The sequence below is a fragment of the Herpailurus yagouaroundi genome, unplaced genomic scaffold (genome assembly GCF_014898765.1).
Source record: "Herpailurus yagouaroundi ecotype Mexico unplaced genomic scaffold, PumYag 77, whole genome shotgun sequence".
NCBI classification, from domain to species: Eukaryota; Metazoa; Chordata; class Mammalia; order Carnivora; family Felidae; genus Herpailurus; species Herpailurus yagouaroundi.
The window spans coordinates 8,807,112-8,834,864 of NW_024412388.1; the positions used below are offsets into that span (position 1 = coordinate 8,807,112).

The following is a 27,753-nucleotide window of genomic DNA, read 5'->3' on the forward strand; positions in this document are numbered from 1 at the left end:
AGAGAGAGAGAGAGAGAGAATCCCAAGCAGGCTCAGTGCTGTCAGCCCAGAGCCTGACGCAGCACAGAGCCCAACTTGGGGCTTGATCTCACGAACCCAGAGATCATGACCTGAGCCAAAATCAAGAGTCAGACACTTACCTGACAGAGACACCCAGGTGCCCCCCCCCCCTTTTTTAAAGTAGGCTTCATGCCCAGAGTGGGGCTTGAACTCATGACCCTGAGATCAAGAGTCACATGCTGTACTGACTGAGCCAGCCGGGCACCCCTAAAATGACTTATGTCAGGAAAGTTATGTCTGTCTTTTCCTGGTGACCCCTAACTCTTTCAGCTTACAGGTAGTGAGCTGGAATTCCAACCCTCTAATCACATTGTTGGTTCCCCTGGCAACCAGCCTCAATCCTTAGGGGTTTCCAAAAGTTACTGCAGTCACATAAACCCAGGTGTGGTTGAAACGGGCTCATTATGAATAACAAGAGGCACCCAATTTATAGAAACAGTGGATGAAGACAAAATGTGTATTTGTCATAAACCCCAATATCACACAGTGAGCCATTTTATGCAGTTTTAGATGTTTTAGTAGCCACATTTTAAATTGTAAAAAGAAACAGGTGAACTTAATGTCAGCAATATATTTTATTTAACTCACTTTATCCAAAATATGATCACTAACATATAGTCAACCTAAAAGCATTAATGAAATTGTTTACCTTTTTTAAAGTTTATTTTTTAGTAATCTCTATACCCAACAATGGGGCTTGAACTCACAACCCCAAGATCATGAGTCGTATGTTCTTCCAATTGAGCCAGCCAGGTGCCTATATGTATGTATATATAGATACGTATGTATATAGATAGATAGATAGATAGATGTGTATATATGTATATATATGTGCCTACATATGTATATATAGATATATATGTATATGTGTATAGATATATGGATATATGTGTATATACACATGTATATATATGTGTGTATTATTATTATTATTTTTTTTTTGGTACAAGTCTGCAGCACATCTCAATTGGCACTGGCCACCTTTCAGGGGCTCCATAGCCACACGTGGCTGGTGGCTGCGGTACTGGAGAGAGAGCATAGACTTCAAACCTTCCCTGCTGTGGCTGAGGCCACCAGATAACCTGTTCACTGCTGTGTCCTAGCGCCTGGCACATAATGAGGCCCAGTGGTCTGCCATATGTGAGCTGGAATAATGTCTCCTCTGAGCCTCCAGGGAATGTCCTGAAGGTTAAATAAAATGCATGAATGTTAGGCACCCTGCCTGCTCCGCGACCGTTGCTGTTCTCATTTCCTCAAAGTCAACCGAAGGGCAACAGGCCCAAGTTTGCTTCCCCTCTTTCTCTTAAGAGCTCTTCTCTAAAATTACAAAACGCAGGCTGGGATTAGAGAGCCGGCAAGGGCCTTAGGGTCAGGCTCTGGTGCAACAGACGAAAAAGCGGGAACCTCTAACCCACGCCCTTGTTTTCTTGGCCTTTGGACAGCTCGAGGCCCCGCCCACCCCGCCCTGACGGGCGCCCGGAGGAACTACAGCTCCCACGATGCAGCTGGAGTCCTTCTGCTGACGTCATTGGCTTGGGACGCCCCGGCGGTAAGCGAGCCCGCTGAGCCGGCTCTCGGGGCTCTCAGCCGGCAGACCCCCTGACCCGTAAGGAGTGATAGGGTCTAACCGCCTGAGCTCGGAGTCCACCGATTGATCAGGGCCAGGGCGGCAAACGTGCGGCGGCTAGTGACGTGAGCGACCTCCCTCCTCCTCCCGCCTCTCTCCGGGGTGGCGCCGTCTGGTGACGTTAGGGGCATGATGGCCGCCGCGAGGCCGGGAAGGTGAAGGTGAGAGGGCGAGCGCGCCGGAGGGGTGGGGACCCGCCCAGCCCAGCCCGGCGAGTCCTGAGCAGCCCGGCGGGGACCGGTGGGACGCTGGAACCCCGGGAACTCGGGATCCGGGCAGGCGGGCGTCTCCACGCCCCGGCCTCGCTGCGGGGCCCTCCGCGGCCCTGAGAGGAGGGGGCGGGACGTGGGTGTCTGGACTGGGGGTGGGGTTCCTTGAGGTTCCTCGTCTCCCCCAGCCTTCCCACCTTCGCGGCCCCATTCCATCCCAGCCCTTTCTTCCTTTCGTATCCAGTCTTCTATATTTGCCAGCATTTACTCAGCACAAGATAAGTGCCCACGTTGACCACTGTGGCGCCTTACCCTCTCCCACTTTGGGCACTTTCTGCGCTCAGGTGCAGTCACCTATTTTCTTGTTTGACTTCTTACCTGAAGGTAAGCCCCTTGAGGGCAGGTACTGATTTACCCATCCCTAACTTCAGCGCCTAGCATGCACACAGGCACACAGACGATGCGGAATAATTTACTGTTTGGATGCGTGAAGCCTAAACTGCCCATCCTCTATTGTAATCTTTCGTTGCCCTGTTTCTTCAATTTCTCCATCGTCTCTCTTTTCTTCCTCCCAGAAAGCCCTCTGATTATCACCCTTCCCACCCGGAAGGGTGGAGTGAGGCAGATCCACGAAGTTAAAAACAAGTATGGTTTGGAGTTAAAGGGAGATTGTATCTCAGTTCCTAGCTTGGCCACTTATTAGCAGTCTATAAATCTTTTAAGTATCCCAAGCCTCTGTTTGCCCCATAGAATTAAAAATTAAGTAAGATATATTTTACAGCATGCAGCACACACATTCTTTCAATAAGTTCCACTTCTGCTTCTCTTCCACATCCCCACCCACTCATCTCTAGTCCTCAGTTCCACAATCCTCAAGACCAGTCCTTGTCCTGGTCTGCTGCCTCCTCTCCTCTCACCTCTCTGGACATGGACCTGTCTTTACCAGGGTTCCTGCTTCTCACCAGCACATGTTTGTGTGTCCCCGCGATTGTCCCCACACCTGTGTGTTGTGTTTTCCTCCAGGGCACTTCCTCACATACCATTGGAGTACAGAGTACGGGGCAATGACTAAGCTTCCCTCAGGGATGAGTTTGTTTGGCTTTAAACCTGGTTAAACGTGTTTTGCACCCTTTTTTTTTTTTTTTTTTTTGGCTGCTTGTTGACATGTCCCTTTTTTTTCCCCAATAAGTTGGAATTGGTGGAGTCAACACAATCAGTAGCCAACCTCAACCTGAGACAGGACAGAGGAGAATTCAGATTCTTTTCGTCTTTTTGACTCCAGCCATGCCCATGATGCCCAGCCTGTGAAGGTCTCTTGCCATCCAAAAAGTAAGTGGTAGCTGGGATGTCTGGCACCCTGGATCTGGGTTGAGTGGAAAGGGGTATGTTCTGCTGGCTGTCCAGTGGCAAGTGTCATGGATGGGGTCATCTTTGCTCAGAGCTGGAGTTTTCCAGTCTGTGCTGAAAAAAACTGTATGTATGTCCTTCCTGCTTCCATGGTTTTCACTGTTGGTGGAGAGAGCCTATTTAAAGGTTGACAGTTCAGAAGGTGGCTGGAATCTTTGGGCTCCCCGAAGAATTAGTCTCTGTCTCCCTTGTTCTCTGCTTTGCTGGCTCCTCCCTCCCTGTGTCTGCCCAGCAGAGACTGGCTCCTTATCACAGCTCTTCTGAGAGTCTACTCTGCCCCTTTTACCCTGTATACTCTTTTGTTTCAATTTCTCAGCTTCTCCTCTGTTCCAGTTGTGCCAGCAGACGATCCGTGGACCTATTTTATTTTCCCTGCTAGGAGTTGCTGTGCATAAAACTGGGTAAGGAGGTGGTGTGGATTTAGGGACTGTGCTTGGGATCCAAACACACCATATGGTGAATTCTCTACTGCTGTTTTCACGTGCGAGGCATCTAATACTCCTCAACTAATAAATAGCCTGGGTTGAGGCAAAGCTTTTTTTTCAGTTTGGAATTGGGTTTGGTTCTGGTCTTAGGTTACTATCTGTTAATACTGTGCCCCTAGCACTTTTTTGGGGTGGGAGAGGGAGACGACCAGGATGAATGAGGCTTTCCCTGAAGGATGTTCCTCAGGATTTTAAAAACCGTTATGTAGCAGAACATCTTGTTTAGATACGTTTGTGAAATGCTGCGTTAAATACAGTTCAGCTAGTGTTTTTAGAACAGGCCTTTTTCCAGAGTCTTTGCTTTGGTCATGTGCTCTGATGGAGGATGACCGTGGCATATAGTGTTTTAGAAATTTTTTCTACCATGGATCCCTTTTTACATGGAGCGTTGGGTGCACTACATTTCTGTGGCCCGCACTTTGGGAAATGCTGTCCTGAACTATCTGAAACCCTGACTTGAAGAGCACTTCGCGCCTGTCACCCCAGCTTGAAGCATGCCACTTAATGTGTAGCTGGTATCAGAGCCACTCTAACCTAGCTGTGCCCAGGGGACTGGACCTGCATGCCTGCAGTGAGCTCTGTGGTGAAGTAGGGACTATCAGGGCTTTCCAGAGGAGGAACAGGATCCCAGCTGCTTCCTACCACTCTGTAAGGGTAGGCAGCCAGCAGGCAAAGCCCTGAGATAGTGGGCCTTCCCCTCCCCCCCCCATCTTGGCTTGTTTGTGTGTGTTCCGTAACTTGGGTCCATTTGTGCACATAGGTATGTCCAGCTTGCTCTTTGAAGGATCGGATCCTGGGATCTAAAAGGTTTGATCAACTCTCTTGATTCCGTGAGCTCCAAACACTAAGAAACAGATGCTTAGCCCGAAGCTGCTTTTTAAGAAAAAAAAGTAGATGTGTGTATTCTAGGGATGGAAGGGGAAGAAGGCACTCTCGTGAAGGGGCATTCGCTAACTCATCCGTGTCTCTCACAGTTGTGGAGGAGGAAAGTAGACCTGGAAACAGGTCACGACTCTGTGTCCAGCGATCTTTCTGGAAGGTCACAGACTAGACGAGGAGACGGGGATTTAAAAACCATAAGGTTGCGTGTCCTCCTTGGAGATGTCAGGGAAGGCTTCACGGAGGGGTGATGCTACGGTTGGGTCTAGAAAGACAGTAGGAGTGTGCCAAATGGTGAAAAAGAAAAGAGGATCCCAGGCCGGAAGCAGCACGTACAACACAAACAGGGAACCTCAGCTTGGGGGTTAACTGAGTCAGAGAAATCAGGCAGTTTGGATGGGTTGGAGGGAGGATCCCTGAGAGGGCTGGGGCATACGGCTGCAGGCTGGGGGATGGTGAGAGCAGGTCAGGTCCTGGCCTGGCAACTCCGAGCACGTCTCGTAACCTTGAACCGCTAAGCTTTTCCTAGCGTGCGCGCCTTTGAATCTTGCACTTACCGAACACTAGCACTTTTGGTTTCAGATCCTTTGGGCTGGCAAACAATGACCAGAACTTGAAAGCACATGCTTCTAAGAGCCCCACTGATCTCAGGGAGCTTTCTGCCTGCAAGCAAGTCACTTCTGGGGATGGGCCCTGTTGTTCCTCAGCCCTGAGCAGACCTGTTCACGTTCCCCGTGACGGTGGGGGAGCCGAGGATGTGTTGGTGGAGTCGTCTCTGCCCTTCCCTGAAGGCTGGGTGTTGGAGGGGAGAGTTGCCCGATCTTGCTGGTGGAGTTTATCATTGTTGTTACTTCATAACACATAAAATCACCTATAAGTTTGTCCTGTGTCAGCCTGAGCCTTCTCCATCTGTGTGGCATCACGCTTGTCCTGCACATGAAGGATTCAAAGCTCTGAGGTTAAATAACTTGCTCAAGTTTACGTGGCCCAGAAAGAGTACGGTTTGAACCCAGCTCTGGTTCCAGAATCTGTCCCCTCCAGCCGTGTTATGCTCCATCCAGATCCCTTTCCGTTTCCTTTTGATGCTTTTCTCTTTTTGCACTCATCCCCCGTTCTCCTAGAGTCTTAACCTGCTGGGCCACGCGAAGCCTGATTCCAGTGCCTCTTCTGCTCTGGAGGAGGCAGGGGTGCTTTCTTCCCGATTCCCCTTCTCAGAGTTCTGTTGCCTCAGAATTCCTTGACGCCTTGACCCCCAGGCTAAGAAAAGTGCACAGTTGTAGCGATTTAAGGAGGAGGAAGGTAGAAATGGGCAGTTACTTGTCTTTCTTATCTCCCTAGAAATCATTAACAAAGTAATTTGTAAGTTATGCAAAACATGTGGGTTGATATTTCCCTGAGTCTGTCTGTCTGCCCACTCTTTGGGATGATTAGATCCTAAGAACCAGTTTTCAGTCACTGTGCGCTTTCTCTGGATGTTCTTTCTGCTTCTCAGTAACTTGTTCAGTACCTTTTGGCACGCTTGGGAAGTTTCTGGTGTATGTTCCCTCATGAGCTTTCTCATTTCCCAGATGCAGCGAGTGCTGAGTGCTGGCTCCCATGGAGAGCCCATGTTGCTATGATTAGGGTGGCCTGGGAGGGAGAATTTGCTGGGTGTTGGAGACACAGAACCAGGCACATGCAGCTGTGTGGGGTTGGAGGGGCCTTTGTCCTTTGACATCCATGATCTGAGGGCCCTGCTGGGGAAATAGCTCTGTGCATGGTGGGAACTCAGGGGCAGTGTAGTTATGGGACCAGAGATCTCCAGCCACATCTGGATGCCACCTTCTCTGCTCTATCTGCCGGTTTTGACTTTGAGCAAAAATTTCTAAGGCTTTGGAGCTCAGCTTCACGGCCCCTAGTATGTTACTGCTATTTGGAAAATATAGGCTATAACGATCGAGGGCAAGAGAGCTATCTACCCCAAAACAGACTGCTGATAGACAGGTATTAATAGTGTTATCACAGGAGGGGGGTTATGGATTTTCCCTTCAGTTCCCGCATTTTCTACGGTGCACACGCTTGCAGTGAAAGACCAATAAGTGTTTTTAAGAGTAGATGCAGACTTCTCTCACTTGAGTACCACCCTTCCTTGTCCACCCCCGACCACCACCAGTACTAACAAAAAACCCGTTCAGAATTAGGGCCGTCGTGACCTGGACAGCAGAGTGGCCAGGGGAGGGTGGTGGGAGTCACGGACTTTGAGCATCACTTTGTTTTCACTGCTTTCAGTCATCCGTGCTTTTTCTTAGGTGGGTGATGTGTAGGAAAGAAGTAGGTTTCTGTCACACTTTTCTGCCTGAGACCGAGAGGAGGGCTTCTCACGTGTCCTCTCGTGATCCCGGCCTGACTCCCTGAGGTGGGGAAGGCTGGGTCTGCTGCTCTTCCACAGGCGGGGATCAGCCAGCGCAAGGCCTAAACCCAGAGCCCTGGCTCCAGCTGTCTGGGTGCCCACACGTCCTCGGTGGTCCCTTCCTACTCTTGAGGACGCCAGTCTTACCATCCTGGATCTAGTCCTGGAGGGCCCGTGTTCTTGATGGCCCCCAGGGCTAGCCCCAGGCCCCCCATGGCACCCCGCCACAGCCCTAGCAGAACGTCTAAACTGGGCATTCCCGGGTTCACTCACGTTGTCTTTTCTTGCAGCGCGATGTCCCTGCTTTTCTCTCGGTGCAACTCCATTGTTACAGTCAAGAAGGACAAGAGACACATGGCTGAGGTGAATGCTTCCCCACTCAAGCACTTTGTCACTGCCAAGAAGAAGATCAATGGCATTTTTGAGCAACTGGGGGCCTACATCCAAGAGAGCGCCACCTTCCTTGAAGGTGAGACAGGCGGCCTGCTCAGCCGGGCCCACACCTGTCAGTTTCCATATGTAGGTGGGAGGATAGAGAGGAGGGGAGGTAGAGCCTTGCTCCTGGGGAGCTTATCCCCAGGTAGGTTGTCACCTTCAGCAGTGTTGTGCTTTGGGAATCATGTGGAATTGGGCTCCAGGGAAATCGGACTAGGAAAACTAGAGACCTGTCACATAAGAATTCTGTGTATTCTGTATCATTTAGTCGTGAGGGGTAGGTGAATCTCAGTCCCATGTAGAAGACAAGCAGATGGAGGTTTTGAGATTTGCTCGATATCTTGTAAGTGACACAGCAGGGCTCTACCAGGTATCTCTGACTCCTAAGCCCAGGTGTTTTCCTCAGCCTGACTGTGCGGGTATTGGTTGTCCCTGCCCAGGGTGTTCTTTCTCTGATATTTTTAGTCAGCGGGGCTGTGGAAAGGAAACTTGCGTCACTGGCACCTTTTCCACTAGTTACTAATTTGAGCCCAGCCCCTGGTGCCTGCTCTATCAGCAGAGGAGGACAGGTTCCCAGGGCCCCCGCTCAGTCGATTGCCAACCCCAGCCTCTGGTTGTCTGAGGCTCCCTCTCTAGAAGGTATACATTAGCTCCTGTGTCTGGGATTGTCCGTCCAGACCCAGTAGCTGAGTCTCATCTGCCCTTGGTTTCCTTGTTTGTGAAAGAGGCGCTCAAGCGAGACCAGGGCTTTTTAAATTCTAGTCCGCAGAGCTCTGCATGTTCAGTGGAAACGCCCCAGGGTCATGCTTCACCGTCTGCTTTCCACTACCGTGGCTTGGCTTCGGGTTGGTTTATGTGACAGGCTCCTTCTTAAGGCTCCCTTTAGAGAGAGGGAATGTTTCCAGTACTGTGGTCTGAATGTTTGCATTCCCCCACATTCTCATGTTGGAACCCTAAGACCCAATGTGATGGGGTTCACAGGTGGGACCTTTGGGAGGTGATTAGGTCACGATGGGGGAGCATTCATGAAGGAGATTAGTGCCCTTATGAGAGACCCACAAAGCTCCCTGGCCCCCTTCTGCCACGTGAGGATACAATGAGAAACCTGTGACCTGGGAGAGGGCCCTCCCCTAACCGGGCCAGTGTCCTGATCTGAGCCTTCCAGTTCAGAACTGGGAACAGTACGTGTCTGTTGTGTATGACCCGCCTAGTCTGTGCGGTTTCATTGGAACAGCCTGAGCAAACCAAGACTGAGAACGGACTCTCTGCCCTGCCCCTGGCGTGGGGCTTGATGCAGGAGAAGGTGGTCCCCACATACTTGTTAACGTGAAAATCTGAGTTTTACAGTTAGAAGACTGGTAGCTGAAGTTATTCCAGTTCATGACCCGTTTGTTTGGCAGTAACTCGGGTGCACCTGGCTCTGTGCACGCAGAGATGGGGCAGACCAGGTGACTCCTTCCAGAGCTCCGGCTGACCGTCTGTGATGCTCTGACTCACTCACTTTGTTGGTGCCGTGGACGAACACGTGCTTAACGAAGGGGTCTGTGTGCTAGCATTAGGAATGGCTGTTTTGGTTCTTGTTCTTGTGAGACCAGGAGGCTTGTCCTGTTGGTGGGCTGCAGGGGAAAGAGCTGGAGTGCTCTGGGTATGTGTTTGGGCCTGCCCTGGCTAGGGGCGGGGATGGTGGCCGCCTGGTCAGTCTTCTGGCTGTTTCTTTTAAATGTGGCCACTCGCTTGAGAGCCCAGCTCCTTTCAGGAGCGTTGCAGAAGCCACGCCCATGTGCCCCTATGAAGGAGGAGGGGTGATGGGTCTGAGACTGCGGTGACCAGGGGACCTGGGAGGCCTTGGCAGTTTGGTCACTTCCCCTCGTGGCATCATGCAGGGGAGACTCACCCGGTGGTCTCTGAATGCCGCCTGTGGTCACCAGTACCCTCGTCGTCTTGGGTTGCCGTAGCAGAAATATCACACGCTGGGTAGCTTATAAACAACAGGAGCTCACTTGTCACGGTTCTGGAGGCTGGCAAGTTCAGAGTCCGGACTCTAGCAGATTGGGTGTCTAGTGAGGGCCAGCTTCCTGGATTGCTGTCGTTTCCTGTGTAACATCCCAGGTAAGCACACGGCAGGAGTTAGCTAGCTCTCCGGGTCTCTGATAACGGCACTAATCTTAGTCATGAGGGCTGCACCCTCATGACCCATCACGTGGTGGGGGCATAAACATTTAGTCCATTGCCGCGAGCGTGTGCCGAGGGACCAGGCGCCCGTTTACTCCGCCAGCTGACACGCCTTCCTGGTGCAAGACTAGATGGGGTGGGGCCGGACCTTGCTCATTTGCTTCTGTCATCCGTTGCCTATCTGCCTGTCGGAGCCACTGGGAAAAAGCAGTGCAGTGATCCCAGTACCCACTGGCTTAGCAGTTGTGGTGCACCTGCTGAGTGCGGGGACCGCACAGTTTGGCTTTCATGTGGGAGATGATGCACTTGAACTAGACGGTCACACCATGGTGAGGTGAGCGCTGAAGCACAGGGTGCTTTGGGAGCACAAACAAGGGGCTCTCACTCAGGTTGGGGGAGTCAGGGAAGGCTTCCAGGGGCTGTGCAGTCCATGCTAGACGAGGCTAAGTGGGAGTGAGCCAGAGCCCCCCAAGGCAGCGCCTCTGTGCATCAGCGGGGGGAGGGGGAGGGGTGCACTGAGCAAAGCCCAGAGTAACCGGAGGCAGCATGGCGAGGGTGGGGACGTGCCGTGCAGGATGGGGCTGGCAGGAGGCCCTACTGGAGCAGTAGGCAGGGCCGGTCAGGAAGGGCCTCATGAAGGTGCACAGGGTCCCGTCCTGGCTCCGAGTGTGGGGCAGGTAAATGACGAGGATGGGGTGAGACTGTGTTTGAAAGGTGATCAGAGCAGTGCCTGGTGTGTAAGGAACAGTTTGGTAAGTAAAACGCCTGGAAGTGACGGCAGGGAACATTCTAGTGCTCAAATGGACATCGTTCATTCATCCTTGCGGCAGTCGCAAGAGGTGGGCACTGCTCTTTGTTGTGAGAGTCAGGAGTCTAAGACTGGGCTCTGTCGCCTGAGGTCGCACAGCTGGGAAGAGGTGGTAAAGCAGTACTTCCTTGCTCTGGAGCCCGGGTGTCTGCACTGCGGCCCCCAGCAGGGAGGTTGCCCTTCAGCGGGCAGTGGCGGGGAGCTGCGGCCGGGGCCTCTGTCCCCCGCGGACAGAGTAGTGACCCATGTTCCGTCTCCACCTCCAGACACCTACAGGAATGCGGAACTGGACCCCGTTACGACAGAAGAACAGGTCGTGGACGTCAAAGGCTACCTGTCCAAAGTGAGGGGCATCAGTGAGGTGTTGGCCCGGCGGCACATGAAAGTGGCTTTTTTCGGCCGGTGAGTCTGTGAAGCTGTCACACCCTCCTGCCTGGGGGGGGGGGGGGGGGGGGCGCTTGTGCAGCCTCACAGTCTGAGTACCTCTTCCTCCTGTTTAAGTTTTTAATGGTGGCAAAATACACATGACGTAAAACCCATTGTCACAATTGCTCTTAAGTCTACAGTCTGGTAGTATTTACTGTGTTCACGCTGTTGTGCCGTCATCACCACCGTCCATCTCGAGAACTTCTTCATCTTGAGAAACTGAAACTCTGTCCCCATGAAACCCTCGCTTTTGTCCTCCCGGAACCCCCACCCCTGCCCCAACCTCTGGCAGCCATTGCTTTGCTTTCTGTCTCTATGGATTTGACTCTTCGAGGAACCGCCAGTAAGTGGAATCGTACAGTGTTTGTCCCTTTGTGACTGACCTCTTCCACTTAGCATAATGTCCCCAGGTCCCCTCTGTTGTGCGCTCCAGGATGGCCTTCCTCTTTCAGGCTGAATAACATGCCACCGTGTGTATAGACCGTATCTTGTTTATCCGTTCGTCCAGAACGAACACTTAGGTTGTTTTTACTTCTTGGCTGTTGTGAATGATGCTGTATGAACGTGGGTGTACAGATATCTGTTCGAGACCTTCCAGTGCTCTGGGTACATGCCCAGAAATAGAATTCCTAGATCATATGGTAGTTTCATTTTTAATTTTTTGAGGAACCACCATGTTGTTGTCCTTAGCGACCGCACCGGTTTCCAACCCCCCCCCCCCCCCGGGGAGTGCACGGGGCTCCAATTTCTCCAACTCCCTCCAACACGTGCCTTCTGTTTCTTCTCTAATAGACATCCTCATGGGTGTGAGGTGGAATCTCATCGTGGTTTTGATTTGCATTTCTCTATTAATTAGTGATGTCTAGCATCTTTTAATGTGCTTCTCGGCCATTTGTGTATCTTCTTTGGAGAAATGTCTGTGCCGGTCCACTGTCCATTTTTAGATGGGGTTGTTTGTGGGGTTTTTGTGAGGTGTGAGAGTTCTGTATATAGCCTGCATATTAACCCCTTACTGGATACATGATTGTAGATGTGTCCTCCCATTCTGTGCGTTGCCTTTTCACTCAGTTGGCTGTGTGCTTTGATGCCCAGAAGTGTTTCATTTGGATATAGCCCAATTAAGTTTATTCCTACTTCTGTTGTCTAGACTTTTGGTGTCCTGTCCAAGGAATTGCTAAATCCAATGTCGTGAGGCTTTTCTTCTGTTTTCTTCCAAGAGTTTTATAGCTTTAGCCATCATATCTCCTTGTTACACTTTGAGGTCTAGTGGACACTAGAGGTTCTCCAGTTCTCAGCAGACCCTGCACGTCCTGCAAATTGAACCCAGCTCTGACACTGTCTACCCGGAGGGAGCATTAGATCCTGCAGGTTAAGGCCCAGTCCCCCAATACGGGCCTCGTTTCAGATGCCATTTGGAAATCTGTGCTTTGGAGTGACTGGCAGTCACTGGCAGTGACATGGAGGTTCCCATGACTCCTCCTCAAGTTTGGCTAATTTGCTGGAGCTGCTCACAGAGCTGGGGAAACAGTGACTCACACTTACTGGTTTGGTATAAAGGATACAGAAGAACCAGCAGGTGAAGAGGGGCACAGGGTGAGGGCCAGAAGCGCTACCCTCCAGACTTATGGATGTCTTCGTCAGCCCGGAAGCTCATCAGACCTCATTGTTCAAGATTTTTATGGAGTTTAATCCACAGGCCCTTCCTCTTTCCTGAAGTAGGTGGGTGGGGCTGAAAGTCCTAACCCTCTAATCGCTTGGTCTTTCTGGTGACCAGCCCATTTTGAGAGTAGGGGCCCCAACCTCCGTCCCCTCATTAGCATAGACAGGTGTGCTCAAAAGGGGCTCCTGTGAATGACAAAGACACTCCCCTTGCTAAAATTCCAAGGATTTTAGAAGCACTGTGCCAGTAACGGGACAAAAACCAAATGTATTTCTTATGTCTCATCTTTAAAAAGATTAGAATCTAATAAAGGGAACAAAGACACCTGGACAGGTTGGATGCTATACACACAGCAGTGGCCTGAGGAATAGGCACTCTGCCTTGAGTCTTGCCCCTAATGACCTGTGACTTTGTTATCGCATCCCAAGTTTGGCTCCCCATCCCTCAAATGACGAGTACTCGAGAGATGAGTATTGAGGGGTACCTGGATGACTCAGTTGGTGAAGTGTCTGACTCTTGATTCGGCTTAGGTCGTGATCTCGCTGTTCAGGGGTTTGAGCCCCACGTTGGACTCTGCGCTGTCAGAGTGGAGCCTGCTTGGGATTCTCTCCCTTTCTCTCTGCCTCTCTCTCTCTCTCTCTCTCTCTCTCTCTCTCTCAAAATATATAAGTAAGCTTAGAAAAGATGAGTATTGATAGGAAAGGAATATGTGCTTGATTTAGGAGGCTGGCCATGTGGGAGGAAGGTGGACTGTTACCCAATAGCCAACTCCTCAGTTTCTGTGTCGCCATGAGGGTTTTAAATTTTTTTTTTTTTAATGTTTTTATTTATTGTTGAGATGCAGACAGAGCATGAGCAGGGGAGAGGCAGAGAGAGGGGGAGACACAGAGTCTGAAGCAGGCTCCAGGCTCCGAGCTGTCAGCACGGAGCCCGATGCGGGGCTCAAACTCACGGACTGTGAGATACCTGAGCCAAAGTCAGACGCTCAACTGACTGAGCCACCCAGGCGCCCCAGTGAGGGTTTTAAAGGGACGAGGGTCGTTCATCAGTGAGGGGGTGCAGGGGCCTTTAACGTTTCTATTCTGTACAGATTTAGTGGCTCCTGTTTGCAGCTTTCAGTGCTCAAGGGTTGTGCAAGAGATCTGACTCCTGTGACATGTGAGGAGTCTCTCTTCTTCTAGAGAGGAATGTGGGATTAATAGGTAACAGAGGGAGGGTTAGTAAATCAATCGCATGCACTTAGCACCCCTGTTAAAGATTACGCTAGTTACCAAGATTAGGGTGGCCCCCGCGGGTAGGTTTGCAGTGATGACCTGGGAGCACATCATGGGCACAGGCTAGAGGTGTTTGTCCATCCGTTTGCCTAAACACAGAGTGCTCGCTCCCCCTGTCTGGGTACTGGTGCCACTGCAGAGACTCGGGCTCCCAGGCCGGCAGCTTCCGTGTGGAAGCCTGCAAGGCAGGTACGGGTGGCCTCCCTGACGGCCAGTTGTCCTCGCAGGACGAGCAACGGGAAGAGCACCGTGATCAATGCCATGCTCTGGGACAAAGTTCTGCCCTCAGGGATCGGCCACACCACCAACTGCTTCCTGCGGGTAGAGGGCACAGACGGTCACGAGGCCTTCCTCCTCACAGAGGGCTCGGAGGAGAAGAGGAGCGTCAAGGTGAGGGTGCCGTGGCGGGGACCGTGCTGGGGGGGGGGGGGGGTGTGCGGGCGGGTCGAGTCTGGGCGTAGACCAACCGGGACGTCCACTGTGACCGGGCAGTCAGCACCTCTAAGGAGAGGGTGGTGCCCGTGCGGTGGGAAATGGGAAGGCCTGTCAGAGCTGAGCTTGGGCAGGTTTGAGAGCTTCCGGGCGGGTCTGAAGAGCGCCAGGAGTCAGGAGGCTCCAGTTCCTGTGTTGCCAAGCAGGCCGGCGGCTCTTCTCCTTGCTCAGAAGAGTGTGTGTGCCTCGTTTGCTGGGCTGTTGCTACAGGGCGACTCCTGCACTTGTCCCGTGGTTGTGAGTCAATAGCCCGTGGCTGGTCCGTTTTTATTTTTCTGAGAGCCGCTGGCATTCTTGTTTGGGGCCAGAAGCTCCTTTCGGTGCGTGGAGAACTCATCAGTGCCAAATAACTGCAGCTTTAGGACAACAGCCAAGAAAGCACCCTTGAAAGGAGTGAAGAGCAGTTGTTTCTTATTGGCTCGGCCCGGCCCTTGGCTTTTCCGTGTGAAATGAAAGGAGTAAGGGAAGCAGACCAGGCCGCAGCACTGGGCCACTGAGCCCTGCGTGCCAGGCGGCACGGGCAGGCTGGCGGCCAGCGAGTCTTCCTCAGCTCCGGTCTTTCTTTCTTTCATTCTTTTCCTCTCCCCTGTCAGACTGTGAACCAGCTGGCCCATGCCCTTCACCAGGACGAGCAGCTCCATGCTGGCAGCCTAGTGAGTGTGATGTGGCCCAACTCCAAGTGCCCACTTCTGAAGGATGACCTCGTGCTGATGGACAGGTAAGAGGGAAAGTGCCTCCGTAGGAGGTCCACGCTGGGCCCTCTCCGGGTTTCTTTTTCTGCATCCTCCAGCCAGGGTCCCCTGGGGCCTGTTTGGTGCTCTGCTTCTCGTGCTGCCTTTCCTACTGGCTCGGCCAAATCCTCCCGCCTCCTGGATTTCCCCGGGTCTGGCTGCTGTAGCCGTTGGCATCAGTGCCCTGGAAATGTCCCAGTGACGATCCATAAAGACAGATGGGAGGGAGGCCCAAAAGTTGAGGAGGTTCTCAGCTATAACCGAGGTTGGTGCGTGTATTAGGGTTGGGAGCTTGTGGTGTTGGGGTCCGTGTGGTATTTTATTTCTCTCGAAGGAACACTTTGGGGCAGGTCATAACTGTCTTGAGAAGTACGGTACCGTAGTGCTTATTGGACTCACAGAAAAATAAAATTTCACCTTAACTGCGTATCTGCAAAGCGAAATTACAAGCCATTATTAAAAAAAATTTTTTTTAATGTTTATTTTTGAGAGGGAGAGACAGAGTACAAGCGGGGGAGGGGCAGAGAGAGAGGGAGACACCGAATCCAAAGCAGGCTCCAGGCTCTGAGCTGGCAGCACAGAGCCCAATGTGGGGCTCAAACTCACGAGCTGTGAGATCATGACTTGAGCCAAAGTCGGACGCTTAACAGACTGAGCCACCCAGTTGCCCCACAAGTCATTATTTTTAATGTTTTAATTTTATTTTCTTTCAATGTTTATTTTGAGGGGGAGAGAGAAAGAGAGAGAGCAGGGGAAGGGGAGAAAGAGGGGGAGAGAGAGAATCCCAAGCAAGCTCCGTGCTGCCAGCGAGGGGCTCAAACTCCTGAACCATGAGATCATGACCTGAGCTGAGATCAAGAGTCAGATGCCTAACCGACTGAGCCACCCAGGCGCCCCAAACTGTTGTTTTAATAAAAGTGATACACGGGTGGAACAAAACACAAAACATATTTTCAGACTATCAGGAAGGATATGAAATGAAAAGTAATTATCCCTCCAGTAAAGGCCAGGCCCGATTTCTGTCACACCTGTAACTTTCTCCTCCTTTGCCTGGCTGCCTCAAGTCTGTGCAGAGCAGGAAGACTAGGGCCCAAGGTCTGTGTGCCTGATGATGCTTTACCCCGTCACCTCTAGCCCTGGCATCGACGTCACCACAGAGCTGGACAGCTGGATTGACAAGTTTTGCTTGGACGCCGACGTGTTTGTGTTGGTGGCCAACTCAGAGTCCACCCTGATGCAGACGGTAACCCCTCCACCTTTTCCCACACCCCTGGACCCCAGCGGAGCGGGCAGGGGGTGCGTGTGGCTGACGACCTTGGCCAGCACAGCCCCTCCTGTACTGAGGTCTTTGTCCCCCTTCAGGAGAAGCAGTTCTTCCACAAGGTGAGTGAGCGCCTGTCCCGCCCGAACATCTTCATCCTGAACAACCGCTGGGACGCGTCCGCCTCGGAGCCTGAGTACATGGAAGAGGTGAGTAGCTCTTTAGTCGTCACTTTGGGACCGTGTCCACCCCGAGCCTCTCCGTGGGTTCTCCGGCCACATTGGGCCTGTGACTGACTTCTTCACTAGAGATTTCCCAGGTGTTCCCTGGGGTCACTGTGGTGTCTTCTGAGGGCTTTAGGAACACTCCCTTCACTTCTGCTCACTTCCCCTGCTCCCTCTACTCTTCCAAAGGCTGTCATCCAGGCCTGAAAAGCGTCCCCACCGCATCAACCACACCCTTGTTTGAGGCCAGTGCTCACTTTAGTTCATGAAGAGTTACTCGTTATAGAACAGGCTCAGCTTTCAGAAGACGTCCAGGAAAGAAGCTTAAAGGAGGAGCAAAGAATAATTGATTCTTACTGGCAAATCCTCTAGTTCTTTACCTTTTTGCATGAGAGGAAAGAAAAAGGAGTAACAGACTGGTAACATGGGACGATGAGGCGTGGCCTGCAGGCTGACGCTGGACAGTGATGGGGAAGCTCCTTGTCTATGAGATGCGTGAAACAGAGTTCTTGGAAGGAGGAAATCTGCTGACTTGAGGAAAGCACCTCCCAGTAGAACCTGAGGATTTCAGAGCTAGAAGGGATTTCCCGGTGGCGTCCACTGATCTTATAAACGAGGCCCTGGGAGGACTCGGCTTGGCAGGGTGAAGCCCAAGTTTAGGTTTCTTGGCTCCGCGTTCCTTTCCTTCTGGGCACCAAAGTGAGACGCCGTGTCGGTTCTAACAAGAGGTAGTTTGGGGCAGGTTTAGGCATTTCTGCTTGTATGTGCATAAAATATTTGTGGCAGCCTGTGCCCCAAGAAACCCCCATGACGTGGGTTCTGGGGAACTCGGTGGCTAGAGAGCCGCGATAGTGGGAGATGACTCCTCGTGTGTGGGAGGTGTGTGTTTGTACCTGTGGAATACTGAACCATGTGACTGCCTTACCTCTTCTTTAGAAGCGAGGCAGTTCGGGGCTGTGGGCTCCATTGGGAGGGGGCCACTGGCACCCCACCTGGTCACACCCACCCATCTGCTTGGGCTTCAGGTGCGGCGGCAGCACATGGAACGTTGTACCAGCTTCCTGGTGGATGAGCTGGGCGTGGTGGACCGAGGCCAGGCTGGAGACCGCATCTTCTTTGTGTCTGCCAAGGAGGTGCTCAACGCCAGGATCCAGAAGGCCCAGGGCATGCCTGAGGGAGGTACGATGGAACAGACTTCCTTTTCCCTGATGGTTGAGACATCTGGCTTGTGCTCAGCCCGTGAAGATGGTTCTGATGAAGAGCCTTGAGGGAGAAGCTCTTTGCTTCTCGGCCAGTGTTTAAGCCAAGTGCCCCGTCGGCTTGGCTTTGGACGATGTTACCATTTCCTTCTGCTGTTGTTTCTGGACTAATATGGTGTAATTCTCCTAGGGGGCGCTCTTGCAGAAGGCTTTCAAGTGAGGATGTTTGAGTTTCAGAACTTTGAAAGGAGATTTGAGGTGAGCCCTTTGATTCCAGCATTTGATTATTCTGTGCCTCCCCGGCACCCGCCAGCCGTGACCCTGGCAGTGAACGCCAGAGCCTCGCCTGGGGCTGGTGGACCCCAGTGGCCCCCGCCTTCCTCAACACCTCTTGTCTGTTCCAGGAGTGCATCTCCCAGTCTGCGGTGAAGACCAAGTTCGAGCAGCACACGGTCCGGGCCAAGCAGATTGCGGAAGCCGTGCGTCTCATCATGGACTCCCTGCACGTTGCGGCACAGGAGCAGCGGTAAGAACCCGACACCGCGTGCCCGCAGAGGGCAGAGCTGGGAGGGGATCGCTACCCCAGCCTGGGGACTTGCCAGCAGAGCTGAGTCTCTGGGGTGCCACCGGGACTAGTGAGATCCCCAGGGAGCAGCCTGGCGAGGATGGCCATTGGGTGGGTATCTGGTCATCCCACGTGGTCTGTGTGGTGGTTCTTAGAAGTGTTGCCCCACAAGCCCGATGTTGGAGGCCTCAGCTGACACCACACTGAGCATGGCAGCGTTTCTCAAGAGCTAGAGGCAGGAGATGTGGATTTGGTTTTTTTAAAGATTTTATTTTATTGTAAGTAATCTCTACACCCATCGTGGAGCTTGAGCTTGGTCCCCAGGAACAAGGGCACGTGCTCCACTGCACTAAGCCAGCCAGGTGCTCCCAGGGCACAGTTTTTTAAAAATAACCTTTTTTTTTTTTTAATGTTTGTTTATTTTTGAGAGAGAGAGAGAGAGAGAGCGTGCGCTTGAGCAGGGAAGGGACAGAGAGAGAGGGAGACACAGATCCAAAGCAGGATCCAGGCTCTGAGTTTTCAGCACAGAGCCCGATGCAGGGCTCACACTCATGAACTGTGAGATCATGACCTGAGCTGAAGTCAGATGCTTAACCGACTGAGCCACCCAGGTGCCCCGTTTTTTGTTGTTGTTGTTTTGTTTTGTTTTTAATAGAAATTAAAATATGGGAAAATACAGAGAATAACGTAAAAACATCTTGCTTTCTTTAGTGTTTGCTTTATATTATCCTAAAGTTGAAATAAAACAAAAAACATCAAACACCCTTTGAGTCTTCAGCCCCTCCCCCGCTGTCACCCTGCCCACTCCTCAGAGGCAATGGCAGCCATGAATTTGGTGTGTAGCCCCATCATCCATTTAGAAAGTACTTTTGCATAAATCCTGAAGAATACATAATACTGCTGTGGATGTGCCTCAGGCATGTGGACAGGGTGTCATAGTGAACGTGTCAGGGCACCTTGTGTTTCTTTCCACTTGGCTTTGGTTTTGTCCCCTATCCCTTTCAGGTAACACAGAGCTGGTAACACAGAGTTGGTGTTTCTATTAACTGAGATAGAGCATCCCGTTGGCCATATACCTCATTTTTCCTACGGGTTGATTTTTATTTTTGTTTATTTTTTGATATTTATTTGAGAGAGAGAGCATATGCACGCACACCTGTGCAAGCAGGGGAGGGGCAGAGAGAGGGAGAGAGAGAATCCCAAGCAGGCTCTGCGCTGTCAGCACAGAGCCGGACATGGGGCTCGATCTCACGACTCTGGGAACGTGACCTGAGCTGAAACCAAGAGTCCAACGCTTAACTGATTGAGCTACCCAGGTGCCCCAGCCAACGGATTAGTTTTTAGATTTAATTCTTTTCTGTTGCAAACCCTGTCGCAGAGGACACCGGTTCAAGTGGCCCCTTGTGCACATTTGTTAAGAGTATGTCTAGGAGCTTAACTCCCGGAGGCAGAACTGTTTCGTCCTAGGGTGTGTGCATTTTCAGTTTTAGCGTTTTCCTCTGATGCCCTCTGAAACGTCTGAACGCGTCCCCAGTTCCCCCGCGGTGTGTGCTGGGACTGTGCATTCCCTGAGCCTTACCGGCACTTCAGACTTGGTGATTTTTGCCAGGTTCCTGCCTGCGTAGAGTAGTACCTCTTTTTAATTTCATTTCCCCGATGACTAGTGAGGCTGAGCTTTTTTTTTCCCGGATTAATGAGCAGAATCTGTTCTAAACGCCCCCCTCCCCATCCCCCCAAGCATCCTCCTTGGCCCCCCACCACCTCTTCCCAGCTGGCAGACCTAAGGGCACAGGGCTGGTGCTCAGGAACGGGGAGAGCATGCTTCTGGGCACCGTCTGACATTGCTGGGGCCCCAGCTGGGGCATGTGCAGCCTTCCTGGCGTCCCCTCGCTCCTCCGCTTGGTTGGGTGGGGACCCGCTCCTGAGCCCAGCGCGCTTTCTCTCAGGGTCTACTGCCTGGAGATGCGGGAAGAACGGCAAGAGCGGCTGAGGTTTATTGACAAGCAGCTGGAGCTCCTGGCGCAGGACTATAAGCTGCGGATTAAACAGATCACGGAGGAGGTGGAGAGGCAGGTGAGGATCGTGGAGGAAGCACTCTGGGCGATCTGGACTGCCTAGGAGTGTCCAGGGTGCTGGCGGTTTCTCAGCCTTCTAGAAGGAAGTTGTGGCCCTGACTGGAGCGGGCGCATAGCTTCCCCTGGGCTCCCTGGTCCCTCGTGTGACCCTGGGCAAGTCCCTGTGCTCTGGGCCTCCCCTCCACAGCTCCGAGAAGCATTGGCCCGCCAGTCGGACATCCCTTCTCCCTCAAAAGCTTTCCTGCCGTAGGGGAGCTGAGAAGACCGCTGGCTTGTGGGGAAGCTCATGCGGTCTGTGAGGACTCGTACGGCTCTCCTGGTGCTGCAGGAGGGAACCAGGCTTACCTGCCCTCATGCTTCACGGTACGCGTCCCTCTCCCGCAGGTGTCCACTGCGATGGCGGAGGAGATCAGGCGCCTCTCCGTGCTGGTGGACGAATACCAGATGGATTTCCACCCTTCCCCGGTGGTCCTCAAGGTCTACAAGAACGTGAGTCGTTAAGCAGCAGGTGTTCTGCATGGGGACTCGCTTTAATCCCTTGGGCTGCTGGGTGGAATTGCCACGTGATAGTGATTCGGCCCCTGCTGGTCTGCGTCAGGGTCCCTCAGCCAGGGAGATAGGACCCAGGCTCCACTCCGCGTTCCGCGGTCACCTGCTGGGTGCGGGCTGACCAGCCTCGGGCTTCCTTGTCCCCTGGCTCCCCAGAATGAACTCCTGACGGGGGCGTCGCCTCTCTGAACCTCTGCCTCCCTGTTGCAGGAATTGCACCGCCATATAGAGGAAGGACTGGGCCGGAATATGTCCGACCGCTGCTCCACAGCCATCACCAGCTCTCTGCAAACCATGCAGCAGGACATGATAGGTCAGTGGGGACTTGAGACTGGGGCTTTTGGGTTGCCCAGCGGTCAGCTTTGGAGGCCAGTCCACAGAAATAATGGCCTCTCCTTGTCTGTCACTCTTGACGATGAGTCTGTCCGGTACCCTCAGGTTCTTGGGGTGTGCGGAGCCTGTGTTCCACACACAGACTCGGGGAGCCGGCTTGAGTTACCACACGGGACTGTCACAGGCTGAGAGTTTGGCCTGTCCTTAAATTCACCTGAAGCATAAACATCAGCAGGTGTTGGAGCCTCGGTCCACACACCCCTGGGGCCAGCTGGCCTGCCTCTCTGGGAGGGGCCCTTGTGGCGCCACAGGCCATTCCTGCAGAGCAGTCTGCGTCCTCGGCGGAGGCTGGCACGGCCTCCATTTCGAGGCTGGACCCCGCTGTGGCACAGGGCCGAGCCGATGCGCTTTCCCCTCGTTTGTGTTCCCGACAGATGGTTTGAAACCCCTCCTTCCTGCATCTGTGCGGAGTCAGATAGACATGCTGGTCCCTCGGCAGTGCTTCTCCCTCAGCTACGACCTGAACTGTGACAAGCTGTGTGCTGACTTCCAGGAGGACATCGAGTTCCATTTTTCACTCGGGTGGACCATGCTGGTGAATAGGTTCCTGGGCCCCAAGAACAGCCGCCGGGCCTTGATGGGCTACGGTGACCAGGCAAGCAGTGTCCCGCACCCTTGGGTGTCACCAGAGGTCAGTCTGCACCTGTCTCCAGACCTAGGAGCCATTCTCAGGGGGTTCCCTGCGGTTTCAGCCGTGGCAGGTGTGCTACCACACCACGGTCCGGGTTTTTGCCACAAATCCACGTAGCCTTGACTTAAGCACCGATATCTGCGGAGTTAAAAACGTTAGCTGAGTGTTTTTTCTAACGTATGTCAAATGAAGCGTGTGACTTGTGAATATAGATGATTTAAGTCTATCCACATACCACCGTTTTAGAATTTAGATTTTTTAAAAATTTTTTATTTTTGAGAGAGAGAGCATGCATGCGCAGAAGCAGGGGAGGGGGCAGAGAGAGAGGGAGACACAGGATCCGAAGCAGGCTCCGGGCTCCGAGCTGTCCGCACAGGGCCCGACGTGGGGCTTGAACCCATGTACTGTGAGATCATGACCTGAGCCGAAGTTGGACGCTTAACTGACTGAGCCACCCACCCACCCTTAAAATTTAGATTTTTAAAACCACTCATGTCTCTACCTGTCGAACTCATGTGTGTACTGCGCCTGGTGCACACCCCCACTTCGGGGGAATTGTACCGAGGCATTTGGGGCTGCCACTGCTCGCATTTTGTGGGGTCCCCATAGTGCTCACCTTGGGGCTGGCAGGTCTGTTACGAAGCTTCGGTCCTTCCTTGCTGCACGCAAAGCTTAATTTTCTTTTTGCCTTTTTGGAAACCGAAGAGCCACTCTGCGTCCCTGTCCCAGGACCCCTGGTCCTGAGGGTCACTGAGGGTTCTGTTGAACCAGAGACCTGCCACATTCTTCTTACCCCTCCTGTCGTGTCTTTTCAGGTGCAGCGCCCCATCCCCCTGACGCCAGCCAACCCCAGCATGCCCCCGCTGCCGCAGGGCTCCCTCACCCAAGAAGAGCTCATGGTTTCCATGGTCACCGGCCTGGCCTCCCTGACGTCCAGGACCTCCATGGGCATTCTCGTTGTTGGAGGCGTGGTCAGTGAGCAGCCCTGCCCGGGAAGGGCGGGGGCTGGAGGACAGGCGGGTGGGGCCCGAGGGGCACGGTGCTGGTCAGGGTCCCCGCGTCCACACAGCGGCGTTTTCACGCCCACCGGCAGCTTCTCACGGTGGTCTCTGGTCTCGGGAGCTGTGCGGCCTCAGCCTGAGCTTCGGCGTGTTAGTCATTGACTTCTTGAAGTCTCAGCCGACGCGACGTTCAGTTGGCACCGCTCCCGTGTGACAGAGGAGGAAAGTCTGGGTGGCTCGCCAAAGACAGTTAGGATTGGAACTCTGACCTGAAGGCCTCTACTACATGACGGGCTTCGGGGAAGGGACCCGAGAAGGTGACAAAGCTGGAGTCCAGACAGGTGGGCGTGGCCAGGAGGTGAGGAAGCCCAGAGCGAAACTGGCAAGGGTTTAAGACAGAGAGACCAGGCTGGGCCTTGAACCCTTATGTGTCTGTCTCCTGGTTTTCTTGCCCTTTCCTTTCCACGCCAAAGCCTGAGATCGCAGGCTGCCGCCTTGGTGACTGGGGTACTCCCCACGTCCTGATGCACGACACACGGCGGCCAGGACACTTTCACCCTGAGTTTGCTGGGGATGTGGGCTCGCTCTCTCTGCTGTGGTCGTTCGAGCCGTAGAGTGGTGGCAGATGTGACAGGGACAAAACTGCTGGGGATTGTGCTCTCAGCTCGGAAGACTGGGGTGGACACAGCTGAGGCCCCTTGCTCTCCGTCTCCACAGACTTGGCGTGCCGTGTGGCTTGTTTCAGACGGTGACCTGGCAGAGGGTCGTTAGCTGAGGCGCCGGTACTCGGTGGTCATGGGACCCTGTCAAATAGCCCATTTTACCCAAACAACCCTGAGACCTGGAGAGACCATCAGGCCTCTTTTGGGAGGAACGTGTGTAAAGAAACTTGGCGTGGGTTTCAACCAGGACGGCAGGTGGCACTGACGCCTTGATTTCTGGCTCCGTGTCCAGTGCTTTTTGTGACCGCGCTGCCTCGAACTAAAGTGTCACGGACCAGAGCGACAGAAGCCACCCTCTGAGGAAAGACGTGAGGGATTCTACTCGTCAGTGTCCTCAGGATGGAATGTCACTTTAGAGCACCTGCTTTTGTCTTTAGGGACTCTGCGTGTCTGGTTCCATGCTTCTGGTGCCAGTGCCTCCTCCCCTACTCCCAACGCTCCCCTACCCCCCACACTCCCCTAACCGCCCCTCCCCTACCCCCACCTCCTAGCACAAGTCTTCTCGTGTGACCAACGCTAAGTTACCCTGTTTCTGAATTAGGTTCCTGCCCTTCTGGCCTCCGTGGGGTCAAAGAGGTGTGGAAGGAGGCGTCCTGAGGAGAGACACAAAGGCTCTTTGGGGCCCTTGGGAGAGGCAGGGGGGCGGCAGAGGGCCCACATCGGCTGATCGCTGTGCCTCTGCAGGTGTGGAAGGCGGTGGGCTGGCGGCTTATTGCCCTGTCCTTTGGGCTCTATGGCCTCCTGTATGTCTACGAGCGTCTGACCTGGACCACCAGGGCCAAGGAGAGGGCCTTCAAGCGTCAGTTCGTGGAGTATGCCAGCGAGAAGTTACAACTCATCATCAGCTACACCGGCTCCAACTGCAGCCACCAAGTCCAACAGTGAGTCCCCCGCGGGGTCGGGGCCGGCTCCTTTGGTTCAGAACTTCCCGCTAGCTTCCCTTGGACCTGCCCTGGGAACCGCTGGATCCCCAGCATCATCTGACACTGGCCTTCAGCCGTGCAGTGTTGGCTCTGAGACCAGGGATGGGGAGAAAGCTGTTTCCGGGGACACCCTATGCCCGGGGCCGGGGCCAGTTAGGCCTCTGTTCCACCAAGGAAGGGAGATGCGGGCGGACGAGGGCCGTTACTTGCAGTGTTTTTTCAAGGTCTGTAGGCAGAGCTTTGAAATTCTAAGACCCGGCCCTGTCTTCCTGGCACAGCTTTGGGCAGGAGGGGGCCAGGCTGCCTGCCTGGCTAGTCGGGGCGGGAGGAGTGCCGGCCTGCCTTCCTCACACTGCTGCGTGGTGGGCCCCTTGCCCGCACCTAATTTTTCATTTTCTCTGTGAACCCTTTGAAGTAGACATTGTTTGTGTGGGCGTCTCCTTTTTCCAGATGGGGAAACCGAGGCTCGAGGGGCGGCCCCTTTTCCCCTGCCACTTGGTGATTAGCGGCAGAGCTGGGATCTGAATCTCCGCCTGCTGTGCCCCAGGCAGGGTGCTCCTGGTTCTCTCACTGTGGTGACGCTGAGCGTGTGTGGCGTCCTTGGTCTGGGCAGCGGGCGGAGAAGATTCTGCCACACCGGCGTGGTGCAGGGCAGAGCTGCCAGCGGCTGACCGATGGGCACCAGGTGGATCTAGCCAGTGCCCGTGTTCTGCAAACCAGCCACGTGGCCGCATTGATCCCGACTCTCTCCCACTCAGGGAACTGTCTGGGACCTTTGCCCACCTGTGCCAGCAAGTTGACGTCACCCGGGAGAACCTGGAGCAGGACATTGCCGCCATGAACAAGAAAATCGAGGTTCTCGATTCACTTCAGAGCAAAGCAAAGCTGCTCAGGTGAGGTCGCCCCGGGAGGCCGGAGGCGGTGGGCTCCGGTGTGCAGCCCGGGCGCAGCGGTGTTTTGGCTGCTTGTCTGTGTCTTGCGTGGACGCGAACTTCACTCCGTGTGAGCTGTTTGCTAGCATCTGCTGGGTGCCAGATACGGTGCCAGCGCTGGACGTTCGACAGGATGTAGAGTTACTGCCCTGTGGACGCTCTCCGTCGGGGCCTTGGCGCAGGAGGAGCCAGGCGGAAGGGAGCCGTGAAGGGACCGCTCACAGGCACCTTCTCCTTCAGCAGCATCTCAGGCACTTGACGGGCGCCGTGCCGCTCACCCGTCCGTGTCCCTGCAGGGTCGTGTCACCTATCTCCGTTTTCTAAAAGGGGAAATTGCAGCCTCCAGGAGTTAAGTAACTTGTCTGGGGTCCCACAGGCAGTGGCGAGGCCAGGAGGAGGATCCAGGTGTGCGTGGCTCCAGCACCCCGGGACACGCCACACATTCATGGTCTTTCTCTGTCTACTGTGCACCGGGGTGTCTGGGCTGGACCCGCCACATGCTTTACTCCATTTCTCTGGGCGCGGGGAAGGGGCATTTTTACCCGTCGGAAAGGTGGTCAGGCAGCTGGTGACGGGCAGAGCCCCCACTGGCACCCAGGTCCGTGCGGGGTCCCTGTGGAAAGTCGGAGCTTCTGTCCAAGTTTTGCTGGGGGGGGTGTCAATCTAAGGAGCCAGAGGCCTGGGTTCTGGCCCAGGCACTTGTGTTTGGGCGGATCACCGAGCTTTCTTAAGTCTCATTGTTTTCATCTGTAAAATGGAGCGAGCTCTCATGACAGAGCCACAGAGCTGAACCAGAAAGCGCTCCGCAAAGGTCCTCAGCCCGTTCAGCCTGAGATAACATCAGCACCCGGGGACCCTGCGCTTCCTGCCCCCGCCCCTGACGTCAGTGCCAACCCCTGGGCAAACGGTGGACTTTCCCGGGCTGATGTGCCCTCCCCACCCACTGCCCTGGGCGAGTCAGTTTCAAGGACCCCTCGGCAATGGGGGCGGGGGGTGGTCGCCGATGCCTCTGCTGCTCATAGCCAACAAGGACGGGGTGAGCCCGTATGGGCCGCATATCCAGCAACCCGACCCCCCACAGACAGGCAGGAAAACTGACTTCCGGACAGTTCAGGGGCCTGCCTGTGGTCAGGTGAAGCACACATAGGGCTTGAATGTCAGACAGGCCTTACTTTAGGCTCCATGGCTGATGAATTGTGATTGTGGGAAGTTATGTCATAAGTTCTCTGGGTCTCTTTCTCTCATCTGCAAAGTGGGGGTTATCAGAGGAGTAAATGAGGCTATGAGTCCAGTGTCCTTGGAACCGCTCTCAGTGTGTCATGCTGTCACCTGTCGGCAGCTGGAGCGCTACAAATTAACCCTTTCTCCGCAGGAACAAAGCCGGCTGGTTGGACAGCGAGCTCAACATGTTCACGCACCAGTACCTGCAGCCCAGCAGATAGTGGGCAGCCTGGCGCCGCAGCCCGTGTGGGGAGGGTCCGTGCTGTGTGGCCCCCACCGGGGCCCCGGGCAGCTCCCGTCCGGTGCTGCCACCCTGAGAACGAAAGCACCCCCGTCTCATACCATTTTGAGCCCCTGAAACGCTAGTTCCCCCCCCCCCCCTTTGCCTGCCGTTGCAGGAAGATCTTCAGGCTCGTACCCCTAAAGGAGACTTCTTTTTTTTGATGATGACCGTGGACCGCGTGGTACCAGGGAGTCGAGTCTTTGCTTTGTCGGGTGCACTTGACTGAGATTCTTTTGAGTGCTTTACAAGGTCTCGGGATCTGCCGGCCCCGCGGGACGCCTGGTCGGCGCCTCAGAGGGCGTCAGGCAGACCCCGTCCTCCAGCGACACTAATCCCCGACCACACGTCCGCTCCGCTCCGCTCCACACTCGCAAAGAAGGGCCGCCCGAGGGAGGGTGGGATTTCTTCCCCGATCGCACTGGAACGCATTTCCGGAAGGGCTGCTGCCTGAGCGTCAGTTTGGTTTTTCAGCTTCTGAGCTTCGCTGCATCGGCAGAGCGGTTCCCACACATCTTGGAGGCAGAGATTGGGTTGGAGGCTGGGGGGGGGGGGGGGTTTTTTTTTTTTATGAGGGGGCGGGAAAGATGTTGCAGGAGCCGGGGCGGGGGCGGTGGCCGAGGGGAGGGGCGTGTGGAGAGAGCAGGTAGCTGGTACCGTTGAGGAGGGGCTTGGCCTCCCTTCTCTTCACTGTGTCCCTTGTTCTGTTTTCAGTCTTTAGCC

General features: G+C 54.0%; 1 protein-coding gene across 4 annotated transcripts; it reads left to right on the forward strand.

The window, feature by feature from the left end:
* The first annotated feature begins 1,636 nt into the window (after positions 1–1,636).
* Positions 1,637–27,396, forward strand: MFN2 (mitofusin 2). 4 transcript variants are annotated; one of them, XM_040461560.1, is made up of 20 exons: positions 1,637–1,848; positions 3,086–3,225; positions 3,620–3,704; positions 7,347–7,525; positions 10,738–10,873; positions 14,059–14,221; positions 14,917–15,041; positions 16,189–16,297; positions 16,417–16,524; positions 17,565–17,718; positions 17,929–17,996; positions 18,143–18,264; positions 20,250–20,376; positions 20,763–20,867; positions 21,138–21,240; positions 21,695–21,951; positions 22,767–22,922; positions 24,359–24,555; positions 25,356–25,490; positions 26,902–27,396. In XM_040461560.1, exons 4-20 carry the CDS (start codon positions 7,351–7,353, stop codon positions 26,969–26,971), a joined length of 2,310 nt encoding a protein of 769 aa, XP_040317494.1. In that variant the 5' UTR covers positions 1,637–1,848; positions 3,086–3,225; positions 3,620–3,704; positions 7,347–7,350; the 3' UTR covers positions 26,972–27,396. The 4 variants fall into 4 exon arrangements, with proteins under 4 accessions (XP_040317494.1, XP_040317501.1, XP_040317491.1 ...); XM_040461567.1 differs by having other exon boundaries at positions 3,637–3,704; XM_040461557.1 differs by lacking the exon at positions 3,620–3,704 and having other exon boundaries at positions 1,639–1,848.
* The last annotated feature ends 357 nt before the right edge of the window (positions 27,397–27,753 follow it).